This window comes from Arachis hypogaea, chromosome 11 (genome assembly GCF_003086295.3).
Source record: "Arachis hypogaea cultivar Tifrunner chromosome 11, arahy.Tifrunner.gnm2.J5K5, whole genome shotgun sequence".
Lineage (NCBI taxonomy): Eukaryota > Viridiplantae > Streptophyta > Magnoliopsida > Fabales > Fabaceae > Arachis > Arachis hypogaea.
The window spans coordinates 130,236,734-130,253,207 of record NC_092046.1 but is presented as its reverse complement, the minus strand read 5'-3'; the positions used below and the strand labels follow the sequence as shown (position 1 = coordinate 130,253,207).

The window sequence follows — 16,474 nt, the reverse complement described above, 5'->3', positions numbered from 1 at the left end:
TCTTCCTCGTCACTTAAGTCATAAATGGGAGGTTGAGAGAAATCTACCTCCGCATCATCTTCGTATTCACTCGGGGAAGATTCTTCGATCTCAGAGAATTCACTTGCTGATGCAAGTTCATTACTGGGAGAACTTGACTTGAGATTATCATCATCAAGGAAACCTGCTTCTTGGATTATTCTGATTAGTTCTTCATAAGAGACTTGCTTTGGGAGTTGTGCACTATCTTCTTTAGCATCAATTATAACATTTTTGATAGAATTCTCCATAACTCTAGACTCCCATGGAAGTTCAGCGGCTCCTAAGTCTTCAACCAACTCTTCTTCGTTTACAATGACAGCTTCCTCTACTTGTTCCAGTACGAAATCATGCCCTGTTCTGTCCACTGGAGTTTCTAGTATCTCCTTCATGCTACGCTCTTCTTTAGATTGTCCGCATGGGGCTGTGGGAGGTCCTTGAATGTTCGAACGTCTAGAAGATAATTGACTTACAGCTTGCTCCAGTTGATGAAGGGTTGTTTGAAGTTGATCTACTATTTCCTTGAGGCGAACCTCTGATTCTCGGGGTGATGAATTTGGACGTGGTACATGGGAAAGTGGTGGTGTTTGGGAGTAATTGGATTGGAATTGGGGTAAATGAGGATCATATGGTGGTGAACGGTGAAAAGGAGCTTGTGAGTGTGGTGGTTCGAAGTTATGTTGAGAGGATGGTCTATAAGCACAAAGTGGGGCTTGTTGGTAACTACAAGGTTGTCCACCATGTCTATTGGCTTGGTATGCATTGTAGAATGGTCTTTGTCCATGATATCTTGGAGGGTGTTGTTGCCTAAAGGGTTGATCAGATCCTCTTGGCTCTATCCATCTTTCATTGCTCTGACCTTGATGCATATTCCTATTATAATTTCCACTCCTTTCAACAATATTAGAACCAAACTCAAAGCGAGAGGGGTGAGAATTCATAGTAGCTAAAAAAATAAAAGGAGAAAATAAGAATAAGTAAACAAGTAAAAGAAAAATATTTACAATAACCAATAATAAGGCACACGATTGCAGTTCCCCGGCAACGGCGCCATTTTGACGTTGGGATTTTTGCTAGTAAAGAATTTTATAAAAATAGTCACGTTGTAGATATAGTTTCTAAACTAACAGAAATCCCTTCGTACAAATGTTTTGGTTGTCACAAGTAACAAACCCCTTAAAAATTGATAACCGAAGTATTTAAACCTCGGGTCGTTTTCTCAAGGAACTGCAGGGAAGTATGTTCTTATTATTGGTTATGAAGATTGTAAATCGGGGTTTTGAAGATGAGGAACAGATGATTTGAATTGCAATTAAAATAAGTAGAAGACTGTAAAATAAATAAATAACTGTAAAATAAACTTTTGGCAAGGTATGAGAAATTGGAAGTCTTATCCTAGTTATCCTTATCAATGATGATGAAAACTGAATCTTAATTCCACTTAGTTAGCCTTTACTTAAAGTAAAGAAAGGTCAAGTGACTAATTATGTTGATCTTCAAATCCTAGTTAATCCCTAAGGAAAGATTGGGATTATTGAAGTTCAATTCAATTAGCAAAGATAACAATTATCAATCATGTTGAGTTTGATAACTCCTGAGTTACTGATTTCTTAACCAAGACCAAAGGGAAAAAGTAAATCTACTGGAATAAAAATGTCTTCAGATTGGAAGCAACAGTAACCTAAATAAAAGAGAGTAATAATAAACTGAAATACCTCAAATAACATTGATTCAAAGAACAATCTGTAACATAGAAGAATTCATAAACTAAATTGAGAAAATAAATAAAAAGGAATGTTGAACCTGATAAAAAGAGATAATCCCGAAAGCAAAAGAAATCCTAATTCTAAATCCTAAAAGAGAGAGGAGAGAACCTCTCCCTCAAAACTACATCTAATTCATGAAAAGTAACTAATTGGAGACTCTCTTTTGAATGGATGCATTCTCCCACTTCATAACCTCTGATCTGTGCCTTCTGGACTTGGATTTGGGCCAAAAAAGGGCTTCAGAAATCGCTGGGAGCGTTTTCTGTACTTTCTGGTGCGTGGCCTCTATCACGCGTCCACGTGGGTCACGCGGTCGCGTCATTTGGAGTTTTCCTTGTCACGCGGTCGTTTCAGTCATGCGTCCGCGTCAATGACGCGGTCGCGTCACTGCTATTTCGCGTTGGCATGCGGCCGCGTCGTCCATACGATCGCGTCACTGCCAGTTTCTTCAAAAAACTCCATTTTGTGCTTGCCTTCCATTTTTGTATGTTCCCTTTCCATCCTTTAAGTCATTCCTGCCTTAGAAGATCTGAAACTACTCAACACACGAATCACGGCATCGAATGGAAGTAAAGGGTAATTAAAATAATTATTTTTAAAGCATAGGAAACATGTTTTTCACATACATCACATAATAAGGAAGGGAAAGTAAAACCATGCAATTAACATGAATAAGTGGGTGAAGGATTGAATAAATCACTCAAATTGAGCGCAATATATATCATAAAATATGGGTTTATCAGAATCTCTGGATCTGCGGCCTGAATCTGCTGTGGCTCCTCTTGCTGTGGCGCAGCCTGCTCCGGTCCTGTCTGTGCAGCCTGGGTGGGTGTCTCCTCCTCGTGATCGTCTTCCTCCACCTCAGATGTATCAGAAGGGGTGTCAGGCTCGGAGGGGATGTCGCCGCTAGAACGGATCATCAACTTGACGTGCTCATAGCGTCGCTTGTTGCGACGCTCCATACGATCCAAGCTGGCGAAGAGTCGATGCACCAAATGGTAAATAGGCTCAGGAGCAGCTGGAGGTGCAGTGGGTGGGGCAGGTGGAGCAGTGGAAGAAGAGGGGGCAGCTGAAGGTGTGGCTGTCTCATCAGAAGCAGGAAGGAATGGAGGTCTGTAGCCTAAAGCCAGAAAGTTCCTGCTATGAGGAATGATCTTCTTGTAGTCCGCAGCAGGTGGCTTCTCATCAGCATCCTCCCAAGGCACGTCAGCTCGACGGCCTAGCTGGGTGACCAGGTAAGGGAAAGGGATGGGGGTGAAAAGGAAACCATAATGCTAACTGAGGAGTGTAGTGCTATTATACAAAAGAAGCTTCCTCAAAAGATGAAAGATCCTGGGAGCTTCCAAATTCCCTGCATCATAGGTGATATCAACATTGAGAAAGCATTGTGCGATCTGGGGGCCAGCATCAAGCTCATGTCCTTGGCAATAATGAAAAGGATGAGGATTGAGGAGGCCAAACCAACAAGAATGGCACTCCAATTGGCTGACAGAACATTCAAGTTTCTTCATGGGGTAGTAGAAGATCTGTTGGTAAAAGTAGGAGAGCTTATTTTTCCAGCTGATTTGTTGGTGCTGGATATGGAGGAAGAAGCCAACACATCTATCATCCTAGGAAGGCCATTCCTAGCTACTACTGGAGCCATTATTGATGTCCAAAAAGGGGAGTTAGTCTTGAGGTTGCATGAAGAGAAGATGGTCTTCAATGTCTTCAAAGCAATGAGTTACCCCAAGGAATCCATAGGAGAATGCATGATGGTAGACACCATAAAAAAGATAGTTCAAGGAGTTTTGGAAGAAGAACAATGTGAAGAAACTATGGAGCTGGAGCAACAAGCATCAGGTGGAGGATTACCACAAGAAACTATGGAGGATTCGATCATATTGAACCACACAAGCAACAAGGAAGTGGAAGCACCAAAACTAGAGTTGAAGACCCTACCTCCAAGCTTGAAGTATGCTTACTTGGGTGACAACAACACATACCCAGTAATCATCAATTCAAGCTTGAGTGAGGGGCAAGAAGAGGAGCTTATCCATGTGCTGAAGCAACACAAGGATGCTATAGGATGGACACTTGCAGATTTAAAAGGCATTAGTCCTTCAATGTGCATGCACAAAATTCTGCTTGAGGAAGATGCCAAGCTCTCAAGACAGCAACATAGAAGGCTAAACCCAACAATGAATGAAGTAGTCCAAAAAGAGGTGTTGAAATTGTGGCAAGATGGGGTGATCTACCCAATCTCAGACAGCCCTTGGGTAAGCCCAGTGCAAGTAGTCCCTAAGAAAGGAGGGGTCACTGTTGTACCAAATGAGAAGAATGAGCTGATACCAACAAGAACAGTGACTGGCTAGCGCATGTGCATAGATTATAGGAAGCTTAATGAAGCCACTAGAAAGGATCACCTCCCCTACCTTTCATGGACCAGATGCTAGAAAGACTTGCGGGACATGAATATTATTGCTTCTTGGACGGTTATTCTGGCTACAACCAAATAGTTGTAGATCCCAAGGACCAAGAAAAAACCTTATTTACCTGTCCCTATGGTGTTTTTGCTTATAGGAGAATGCCCTTTGGATTGTGCAATGCACCTACAACATTCCAAAGGTGCATGCTCTCCATATTTTCAGACATGATTAAAAGATTTATTGAAGTGTTTATGGATGACTTCTCTGTGTTTGGTGATTCATATTCTAAATGCTTACACCACTTGGCCTTGGTGCTAAAGAGATGTCAAGAAACCAACCCCGTTTTGAATTGGGAGAAGTGCCACTTTATGGTCACAGAGGGTTGGTTCTTGGTCACAAGATCTCAAAAAGAGGCATAGAAGTGGACAAGACCAAGGTGGAGGTGATTGAAAAATTACCCCCACCTTGCAATGTCAAGGCAATTAGAAGTTTTCTAGGACATGTTGGCTTCTATAGAAGGTTTATTAGAGATTTCTCCAAGGTTGCCAAACTATTAAGCAACTTGCTTGTCTCTAATGTACCTTTTGTTTTTTATAAAAAATGCATGCTAGCCTTTGATGAGCTTAAGAACAGACTTTCCTCTGCACCTATCATAGCACCACCCTGCTGGGATCTACCCTTTGAGTTGATGTGTGATGCATCAGACTTTGCTGTTGGTGCTGTTTTAGGACAGAAGAGAGATAAACTGGTGCATGTTATTTATTATGCCAGCAAAGTCCTTAATAAGAATCAAAGAAACTATACCACTATAGAGAAGGAACTACTTGCCATAGTCTTTACATTTGATAAGTTTAGATCATATCTTATTGGTTCTAAAGTAATTCTATTCACTGATCATGCAGCTCTCAAATATTTGCTTACCAAACAAGAGTCCAAGCCCAGACTAATAAGGTGGATCCTGCTACTCCAAGAGTTTGATATTGAAATTAAAAATAGGAGTGGAGCAGAGAACAAGGTGGCTGACCACCTATCAAGGATCCCACAAGAAGAAGATGAGGCATACCAACTTGCAGTGAATGAGAGCTTCCCTGATGAGCAGTTGATGGTGATCCAAGAGGCTCCTTGGTTTGCAGACATAGCCAATTTCAAGGCTATTGGAGAGCTACCAACCAACATCAACAAACACATAAGGAGGAAGCTACTCAAAGATGCTAAACACTACATTTGGAATGAGCCTTATTTGTTCAAAAGGGGTGCTAATGGGATCTTGAGAAGGTGTATTTCCCATAAGGAAGGGCAAGAAGTCCTCTGGCAATGTCATGGATCTGCATATCAAGGCCATTTTAGTAGGGAAAGAACTGCAGCCAAAGTGCTACAGTGTAGATTCTATTGGCCAACAATGTTCAAGGATGCAAAGGACATGGTAACAAGATACAATGAATGCCAAAGAGCTGGAAATCTACCCAAGAAAAATGAGATGCCATAGAGGTTTATAATGAAATTGGAGTTGTTCGATGTGTGGAGAATTGATTTCATGGGACCATTTCCATCCTCATACTCAAACAATTATATATTGGTGGCAGTGGATTATGTGTCAAAGTGGGTGGAGGCCATAGCTACATCAACCAATGACAACAAAATAGTGATCAACTTTTTGAGGAAGAACATATTCAGCAGATATGGGGTGCAAAGAGCTCTGATAAGTGATGGAGGGACTCACTTTTGCAATAAGCAACTTGAGACAATCCTCCTTAAATATGGTGTAAAGCACAAAGTGGCAACCCATTACCATCCACAAACCAATGGGCAAGCTGAAATCTCAAACAGAGAGCTCAAAAGAATCCTTGAAAAAACTGTTGGAAGCTCAAGAAAGGATTGGTCTAAAAAGTTGGAGGATGCATTATGGGCCTATAGGACAGCTTTCAAGACACCTATTGGGATGTCTCCATACCAACTGGTGTTTGGAAAGGCTTGTCACTTACCAGTGGAGCTTGAACATAGAGCATTTTGGGCTCTAAAAATGTTGAACTTTGATGATCAAGCTGCTGGAGAAAGAAGGCTAATGCAACTCAATGAGCTGGAGGAATTCAGAAATCAAGCTTATGAGAATGCCAAGATTTACAAACTAAACACAAAAAAATGGCATGATCAAAAGATAGCAAGGAGAGAGTTCACAGAAGGTCAGAAAGTGCTACTATACAATTCAAGGCTCAAGTTCTTCTCAGGAAAGCTTAAGTCTCGATGATCTGGACCCTTCACCATCCTCAAGGTGTCTCCCTATGGTCATGTAGAGCTTATGGAGGAGAAGACATAGAGGAATTTCACTGTCAATAGCCACAGACTCAAGCATTACTTGGGAGACTCTTTGGATGAGCAGAGAGTGAGCTACAACCTTAACTAAGAAAGAAGGAACGTCAAGCTTGTGACGCTAAAGAAGCGCTGGTTGGGAGGCACCCCAACACTTGCATCCTTTTGAATTATTGCTTTCTAGAAGTAGCTTAGGATTGTTGATTTAGGTAGTTTAAGTTCCAGTTTAATCCTTTTGATTTCCTGCTTTCTAGAAGTAGTTGTAATTGTCAACTTAGATAATTTAAGTATCAGTTTAAAATGTTTGTTAGTTAGTAAATCTTTAAGTTGTTTTTTTTAGTGGAAGTGCAACTTGCTGAACTCACTTGATGATATGATTAGTTGGGCTGAGAACTAGCTAAAGAGCTAAGTTTGGTGTGGCCACTAACCCACTTAATTTATGCTTACAACCATTTGAATGAATTAATTTTGAAAGTAAGCCCAGAGGTTATGGTGGACCTCTTCGTACATCAACCAATTCATCAAAAACTCATTATTTTCACTTTCAGTTTCATCCCAAAATACATCAACCAACTCAATACTCATACTAATCATTATTCAAATATATCAACAGTCGAACCATTTAACTTATCCTAGGGATAAGTAACTTAGGTTTTCACATACCCTTACATAATGCCTACTCAAAACCACCTCCTGTATCTTAATGTCGCAATTCTAAACTTCCAAGCTTTCCTTTTTCAAGGTTCCACTAAGCCAAGCTTCCAATTACTCAATCTAACATCATATTATATGATTTAACACAATATTAAAAACTAAAATTTTCATAAATTGATAAACCAAGAGGAAAAGGATTTCTTACCTTTACCCACTAAAATTAGTGATAGATACCACCAAGAACATAAGCTAGAAAATCCTTATAACATCAAAATTACCAAAAATCCTCAACACCCAAACCAAAAATGCGATTTAGTTTTAAATGAGAAACTGGGACTAAGATTTCGAATTACTTACCAAACTATCTAGACAGAAATGAAGAAGAGGAGACAAGCTTCGCGTAGCCACAAATGGTCATCAATTGGAATTTCGTAGCAAAAGTTATGGAGGTTTGAAGGTGGAGCTAGGGTTAGGTTTTCTCCTCTCTTCTCCTTTCTCTGAATTTCAGCCCTCTCTCATCAAATGGGGGAAATGATGGCTGAAAACTCATTAAATATGGGTACATATATCGGGGCTTGGGCCACTTGGGTCCGGTTCGCTTGTTTTAGCCCGTTGGCCCAATTTTGGGCCAAAACCTTTAAGATAAGCGTTTTAATTCGCACCCTAAATATTTTTACTTCTCCAAATTATAAAATTTAAATTTCTAATTTTATTTTGATCTCATTTAATTTATTTATTAGTTGTTAATTAATTATTTAGTATTTTGTGGGATTTTACAAATTTCAATATTACTTTTTCCAAAACAATATTTAGAATCCAGAACGGAGTTAGAATATTTTCCAACAATTCTAAATCTTTAGGGATGAAGAACAAAAACTCAATCATGAATAAAGCATAAACCTCAAATAAAATAAAACACTTAGATTAATAATCTATAAAAAGATTAACAGAGCTCTTAACTTTAACAAAGGAGATTAGTAGCTCATGGTGCCAAGAAAAAATCCCAACAATGAATTGAAAATGGCTGAAGCAAGAGAGGTACATGTGTGTCTCTTTTCATTTTTATACTAACCCTAAAAAAACTAATTCAAAAAGAAACTAAATCAAATCTAATCTAATTAATTAATCTTAATGACTCGTAATTAGCTAATAATCTTCCTTATAATTGAAATTCAAAAGTTGATGCCCTGCTTAGTTGAAATCATGGGCTTAAAACTTCAATTTTAGGCCAACAAAACACTTGAAGTTGGAGAGATTAATAAAGGATCCAAAGCCCTGAAAATTAGTCCAATGTCATGTGTTATACGCAAGGCCTTCAACATGGGATTCTTGGCCTCTGTTTGAATTCTCACGTTATACACAGGAATTCTCATGTTATACATAGGAATTTCCAAGTATAACACAAGAATTCATGCAAGATGGAGGCTTTTCTAGACGCATGTTTAATATAGACTATTATATATTGTTGGTAAGATCTGGATGTTAAATTTCTAATACGACTGAAACCGCTTCATTTGGACCTCTCTAGCTCAAGTTATGCTCGTTGAAATGCGAAGAGGTCAAAGGTGTATTTTGGTGCATTATACGCAGGATATCCTACGTATAACGCATGGCTTCTATTGGCAATGTTTGGCTGCTATTTGCTTCCCACGTATAACGTAGGACACCCTACGTTATACACATGGGCTTCAATTGGTGTATTTAGCCTCTGTTTGCTTTGTAAGTATAATGCATGGCTCTCCACGTTATACGCATGGCTTCATTTGGTGATTTCTTGTTCAGAGAGTTTTGTGTTTAATTCCTCCTTCTTTTGCCTCTTCTTTGTGATGATTCCTAACCTCTTCTTCCTCCTTGATCTTTGCTACTTTCTCCCAAATTCTCCTATAACAAATGAATTCAAACTAACTTAAAGTAATGCTCACTAAATCATGAAATCATTGCTTATTTAACAAGAATCTGAATCATTAGCTTATTGAATGAAATTCTCAAGAGAAAACAACTAAAGATACGGATGCATCAATTCCTCTATAGATTATTTAGAAAAAAGTACCACGCGTCAGCGTTCTCTCCTTCAACAATGGCAAAAGCAAGTAGCACAATATTCTGATTTCTATATTGAGACACAACAACCAAAAGAGCTCATTTGTATTTTCTATATAAATGTGTGCCATTAACCTGCACAAGTAGTTTGTAATGTCGGAATGCTCTAATTCATAGATGAAAGCTCCAAAATACTCAGCACATTATTTTGACAACTTTCTCCACCTAGATCCACAATATGCTGGTATAGTATCTACTTGAACTACATATCCTGGGTTCTGAGCATACATCACCATACACCATGCTGACAAACACTCATATAAAACTTTTCAACTACCAAAGATTTTGCAATTGACTTTTGCTTTGCCAACCAAGCTCTACGATAGCTTATTATATAGTTGAACTTTGATTGAACATCTGTAATCACAAGTTGAACCTTAAAGGATGGGTCGGATTCAACTAGAGGCCTTATAACATCTGAAATTATGTTTGAATCCAATTTTGAATGATATTCAGAAATTGTTCCCATAGTACACGTATGGCTTCTATTGTATCACCTAATTTTCCAACACTTTCTCTGAATCAAACTAATCCGAATCAGTTAATCACAACCTCTGCCATACTGCAAATATTTCGCATAAAACGTCAAAGACTGAGACTCGTAGACCCTATAATGGACCTCTTTAGAGATCATGTAATTCCTAATTGCCATGATCATAGCCTCTTGGAATTAAATTCCATTCCATTAGCAAACTCATCATCTTGCACAAAGGGAACGCCTACGGACAATGAATAACAGTTTGAAAGTTCTATGAAAACATATCTCATTATATTTAATGTCTTAACCCAAAGTAAAATTAAAATATCACTGATTTATAGATGTTTTGATTCAAGAACTTACAATATCAAGAAAAATAGCGTAAGTTATTTCTTTTTTAATTTTTGGTGTAAAAGAATCTTATTAACAACTGCCGTAAAAACATGTGAAACTTATTGTATTGAAATAACCAAGATTTTTAAAAAACACACTTTAACTGAATTCTTAATTCAACATTGAAAATTAAAATGTATAAGTAAAATTTAAAATTTGAGAGTAAAATTATCATAACAAAAAAAATAGACACATACTTAGGTTTGCAAACTCAAGAAATTTTAGTGCGTGCATAGCTTCAAGGTTCAAAGCACGCATGAAAGATGGCACATCAAAAGAATGTTAGCTTGCTACCGTGTTTATTGAAGCATGAGCTTTCGTGTCTGTGATCTCGTTCCCTTTGTCATTTCCTCCCGGCATGTCATTGTTGGCTAAGAACTATTCTTCACTATCACTGTTGTTTACTTTTCATGCTGTGTTGTTGGTGCGAAATTTGAGAATGTCCACAACTGAATTGGCAAGTGCACTTGGTCGTCCAAGTAATACCTCAGGTAAGTGAGGGTCGATCCCACGAGGACTGATGGATTGAGCAACAATAGTCAAATGATTGGTTTATTTAGGCACACAGAAAAGTTGGTTTTGTGGTTTTCAAAAGCATTAAACGGTGAATCAGAGAGTAAACAAAATAAATAAGAGAATTGGTGAGAAATCAATAAGAGAAACATTTAAGGTATCGGAGATGTTTACTTTTCTGGATTAAGTTTTCTTACTAACTATTTTTAATCATGCAAGATTCATTTCATGGCAAACTGTAGTTGACTAAACCCTAATGTCTTAGTGATTTAGTCTCCCCTAACCTTCATCAACCGCCAATTTCTTGGTCACTTGATTCATATTAGATGGTTAAGTTCAAATATAGTTTATGGCCATAAAACCCTAATTACCCTGATTATATGTCACGTATCCAGATTAGTCCAAGTAATTAGCAATTTAGGAGGAGTTCACTTTCAAGCTGTGTCCAGGTGAGAGACCTCTTCCAAGGGTCACAAGAACGCATCTAGATTAAGGATCATACTTTCTTTCCACCCAGATTCATAAAATGAAGAAAGAAAGTAATCCTTGAAACTGAATCAATGCATTAAGTAAAATGGAAAAACAATAGTCTTAATTCACAGAAATAAACAGAGCTCCTAACCTTAACCAAGGAGGTTTAGTAGCTCATGACTTACAGAAAAAATAAGGGTTTTGAAAAGTGTTACGTGCGGAAGTGCGAAGATCCCCCTGGAGGGTGAATCTTTTCCCTTTTATATCTAATCTAATTTGATTTGAAACTAAAATAAAATATTAAATCCTGAAACTAAAAGATTGTTTGTAAATAAAAATTACAAAAATAAAAGATAAGATAACTAATAAAAGCTAAATCCAACTAGAGATGCTCCAAGAGTGCAAGTGTGGTCCGGATGCCTGGCGCTAAATGCTGGTTGGGCGTTTAGCGCCCAAAGAGGCAGCAACATTTCTGGTTTGTGAGGCTTGCTGGTGCTAAACGCCAGTTGGGCGTTAAGCGCCCAGAGAGGCAGCTTCCAATCTTCTCTTTTTTTGCACAAAACTTTATCAAATTTCTCCGAATTTCACCTGAAATAAATAAAAACACTAAAACAGTCAAAGTAGCATCCAAAAAGAATTTTTGTACTAAAATAAAATAAAACTTAATAAATTCTAACTGAAAATAATTAGAAAACAAGGAAAAATAGGTACAAGATGCTCATGCATCACAATACCAAACTTGAACTTATGCTTGTCCTCAAGCAACTAAGACAATATAGGATTGAGAAAATAGGAGAAAAATGCCTAAGGCTTGAGTTAGTAAAAGATTAGCATTAGTGGAAACAAGATTATTTAATATCTCTACATTATCAATTAACTTGGACATTAATGACTCAAGTTCACCCAAGTTTTCAACCCAAGTTAAGAATGCAAAATCTACTCTATAACTAGTTCAAGTATTTTATCAAACACACCTAGAGTGCATAGACACAAAACTTCATAAATTGTAAAAATTTATAAAATCTACAACTATCAAATTCAAGAAAGCAACAATAACATCTTAAGTAAGCAAGAATAAAGCATAAAACATCAAATTCACTAAAGAGAATTGAAAATTCAACTAGAGTTCATAAACTAAAATAGCAAACTAGAGAAAGTAACAAGAAATCTAAGAAACTACAGTAGCAAAATAAGATATTATAAACTAAGAACTACAATTAAACAAACTAAAACCTAAAGATAAGAGATAAATTCATAAGAAACCCTTGAATTCTAGAAAAAAGTTGGAACTTCTTTTTCTAGAATTCAAGGTCGTAAACCCTAAAAAAAAAAGAAAAAATGAGTGTGTTGTGTGTCCCCTCAAGATTTATTTCAAATATCACTTTAAAGTGGTTTCAAATGGGCCAAATGGTCCCAAATTGCGAGTCACGTGCCATTTTAAATGAGGCACGCGCTAAATGTGGTGCATACGCACCTCATGCGTACGCATCTCAGCAGCTTTGCCAATTCTTTATTTCTTCATGAAATCTTTATTTTTGTATGCTTTTCTTCCATCTTTCCAAGTCATTCTTGTCTCCTAAACCTCACACAACGTAAACAAACATACCAAGAAATTGTACAGAATAAAAGTAGAATTTATTTGATGATTCTAAAGGCCTAAAAAGCATGTTTCAATTAATTAAGTATAACTAGAAGAAAATTCACAAAAGCATGAATTCACAAGGAATATGTGCAAGTTAATAAATTCTACTCTTTTCAATTCAAAAACATCATAAAATATAAATTTATCATATTCCTACAAATAAATTTTACACCTTCAGTTGTATATGATATAACGTCACCATCAAAATATACTAATAAACTCACATTGCCTTCCATTACTCCGACAAAAATTTTGTTACACCTATCAAAACTAAAAATATCCAAGACATTGAAGTTAAAAGAAAGAAATGGTGAAAAACACAATTATGAGAGAAAAGAAAGTATGAATGTCTCTCATCTGTTGGGTTATCTATTTTATATAGAAAGAAAAAAAATGTTTTTATCTATTCTTCACTACAAAATAGTTGACTTTAGTTACAAATAATATTATATTATTACTATTTCACATACAACTAGAAATTGAAATTGTCAAATTAATCTGCTAAAGAGAGCTTCTCTCTCTTTGCGAATCGTTGGCATCAAATCAACTGCTTCTAACATTGTGCATGGTCACTTTTGCGAAAAAATACTTTCTTCTAACTTTTTGCAACTAAAAAGTTGTGTTTTTAATTAAAAAAAGAATAAATGACCATTTGTATCCATGAAAGATGAAAACGCTGACATATGTACCCACACTAAATCGAAACTATACATGTACCCACGGAAGATGCCCTCTGTGTGACAAAAGTACCCTGTCTTTGGAGGGTTAGAGTGCCACGTAGGGTACTTTTGTCACACAGAGAGCATCTTGCGTGGGTACAAGTTTAGTTTCGATCTAATGTGGGTACATATGTCAGTGTTTTCATCTTTTATGGATACAAATGGTCATTTATTCTAAAAACACCTAAAAAGCATCTTGCTATTAGCAAAAAAAAATACAATTAAAAAAAACAAAAGAAAGAACACCTAAAAAGCATGTTATTACCAAAAAAAAAGATTTTACAATTTAAAAAAAACATCTCACTCTATGAGAGATAAGTTGAATTCAAACAAAAAAATTATATTAAATCTTTTTGCGATGAATGAGAAGGCCAAGACCACCACACCCAGACATAACACTCTCCGGCCCTATCTTGGGGCATAACTCCAAAAGTATTTTCATATCAGAATTTTTTGGCCAAAAAACTCTCGTACACCAAATGACAAATGTCCAAATTCCAAATAATCTGAGACAAGGTATTTGTATGAGAAAATATATATATGGATAAAGTATTATTTTAGTCTCCAATATTTGAGTCAGATCCTAATTTGGTCTATAACATTTTGAATGTCTTATTTCATTCCAAAAAAATTTTAAACGGGTTCAATATTATTCAATGTTCTGAAAACTAGATCGGACCGACCGGTTTGATCGGTCTAATCGTGAACCAGCAGCAATTACGGTCCGATTTGCCTCTTAAAACTGTTTCTCTAAAAACCGGAGGAGAATCGTCGAACCGGCTGGTTGAACCGGACAGAGAACCGACCGGTTTAAAAGAAATGGCGTCGTTTTCGCCAAATTTGCTTACTTTCACTAAAGCTCCTTCGTTTCTTTCTCCCTTTCTCCCTCCGTTTCTTTCATTCACAGAAACTCAGCCAAAAAACCCTAGCACTGTAATCCTACACCACCGCCGCCGCAAGGAGTGGCATACTGCCGCCGTCCATCCGTCTATCTAGCTTCCCTCGTGCTCCAAGTCTTCAACACCCCCGTTTGCTGTCACCGATCGCAGCTGCTTCCTCAAGCTCGGTGTCCATCGTCTTTGTCTGCTCAGCTGCGCTTCCGCCGCCATTGGTTGCCGTTAACGTTCACGTCTTCGTTCAGCCGTCGTCTTCGTTCACGTTCTTCGCCGTTCAAGTTTGCTCGCTGTTCACCGTTCGCGTTCACTCGCCGTTCACCGTTCGGGTTCGCGTTCATCTGGAAGCCACGTTGCCCTGCTTCAAACTCTGCGACCAACCCGTGCGCTCCACCTAGCCGTCGAACTACTCTCTTTTGTCACCGCCGTGAGTTCCCTAAACCCATCACCAGACAATACACTCACACAACACCAATACTCTGCTTGAAACTCTGCAACTTCTTATTTCTATTACAATAAGTAACTATTTGATTTGGCAGTGGTTTGGATTTTTTTTCATAGACTGAATTAAAGTAGACAATAGTTATGTTCTCTTCTCTATCACATTGATACTAAGCTTTGAATTCTCTTATTTCGTTTCAAGTTTACCGCACTCAACATGTTTGATGAAATGCTTTAACCATATTTCGAGTTGGTTTTATCATTTCTAGCTTTTAGAAACTTAGTAAGTTGATTGCATGTGAAATTAGAATAATTGGATCTTAGTAATTAGGAAATTTTAGCTGCACAAATAGCATCTTTGTAGAAAACATATTAGCATGATGATTCCACCTGCATTAGTGTTCTTCTGGTAAATTTTAACTGTTAGTGTGAACTTGTTAATTTGCTAATTGTTCTTGTGTTGTTGTTCTGTTGTTCTTCTGTTATTATTTTTTTTTGTGATTTTCTGTTCTTGAACCTGGTAAGTTGATAATTTGCTAAATTATTGGGCTGCTGTTGTTTTAATTTGTTAGATTTTCTATTTAGGTCTTGTTCTTGTTTATTTGCTAAATTGTTGCTGTGTATTTATTGTTGTCTTTGAGATTCTTACTGGATATTGGTGATCATTGATTTATTATATGCTTCATGTTTTCATTGTTTTCTTCTTCTGAAGGGAAAAAAATTCTGATTTCATTGTTTTTTTTTATTGTTTGTTTTGTTTCAGAAATTATTTTTTTGTGATCAATGCTCAAACTCTAAATGCTGTTCTGTTGGTTTGCAGTGTTTATTTTGTTTCAGAAATCAATTTTTTGTTATCAATGCTCAAACTCTGATTGTTATTCTTCTATTTTTGTTTTGTTTCATAAATCAATATTTTGTGATCAATGCTCAACTCTGAATGTTGTTCTTCTGTTTTTGTTTTGTTTCATAAATCAATTTTTTGTTATCAATTCTCAAACTCTGATTGTTGTTCTTCTGTTTTTGTTTTGTTTCATAAATCAATATTTTGTGATCAATGCTCAAACTCTGAATGTTGTTCTGCTATTTTTGTTTTGTTTCATAAATCAATTTTTTGTGATTAATGCTCATACTCTGAATGTTGTTCTGTTTTGTTTTAATGCTGAGTTCAGAAGAGGTGATTGATTTTTGAGTGTTGTTTTGTTTTTGTTTTAAAGCTGTGTGATGAGCGGATAATTTATACGCCTTTTGGCATTGTTTTTACATAGTTTTCAGTATGATTTGATTAGTTTTTAATATATTTTTATTAATTTTTAAATAAAAATCACATTTCTGGATTTTACTATGAGTTTGTGTCTTTTTCTGTGATTTCAGGTAATTTCTGGCTGAAATTGAGGGACTTGAGCAAAAATCTGATTCAGAGGCTGAAGAAGGACTGCAGATGCTGTTGGATTCTGACCTCCCTGCACTCAAAGTGGATTTTCTGGAGCTACAAGAGTCCAAATGGTGCGCTCTCAATTGCTTTGGAAAGTAGACATCCAGGAATTTCCAGCAATATATAATAGTCCATACTTTGCCCAAGTTTAGACGACGCAAACTGGCGTTCAACGCTAGCTCTCTGCCCTATTCTGGAGTTAAACGTCAGAAACAGGTTACAAACTGGCGTTTAACTCC

The 16,474-nt window shown here is 36.9% G+C and overlaps 1 protein-coding gene across 1 annotated transcript in view; it reads left to right on the top strand.

Annotated features, from left to right (window-relative positions):
• The first annotated feature begins 3,538 nt into the window (after positions 1–3,538).
• The window catches only part of LOC112721802 (DEAD-box ATP-dependent RNA helicase 17-like), a 28,372-nt gene continuing 15,436 nt past the window's right edge, over positions 3,539–16,474 (top strand). The window contains exon 1 of the mRNA XM_072206112.1: positions 3,539–3,875. Within this exon, the coding sequence (XP_072062213.1) occupies positions 3,539–3,875 (337 nt within the window). The remainder of the gene's footprint in view (positions 3,876–16,474) is intronic.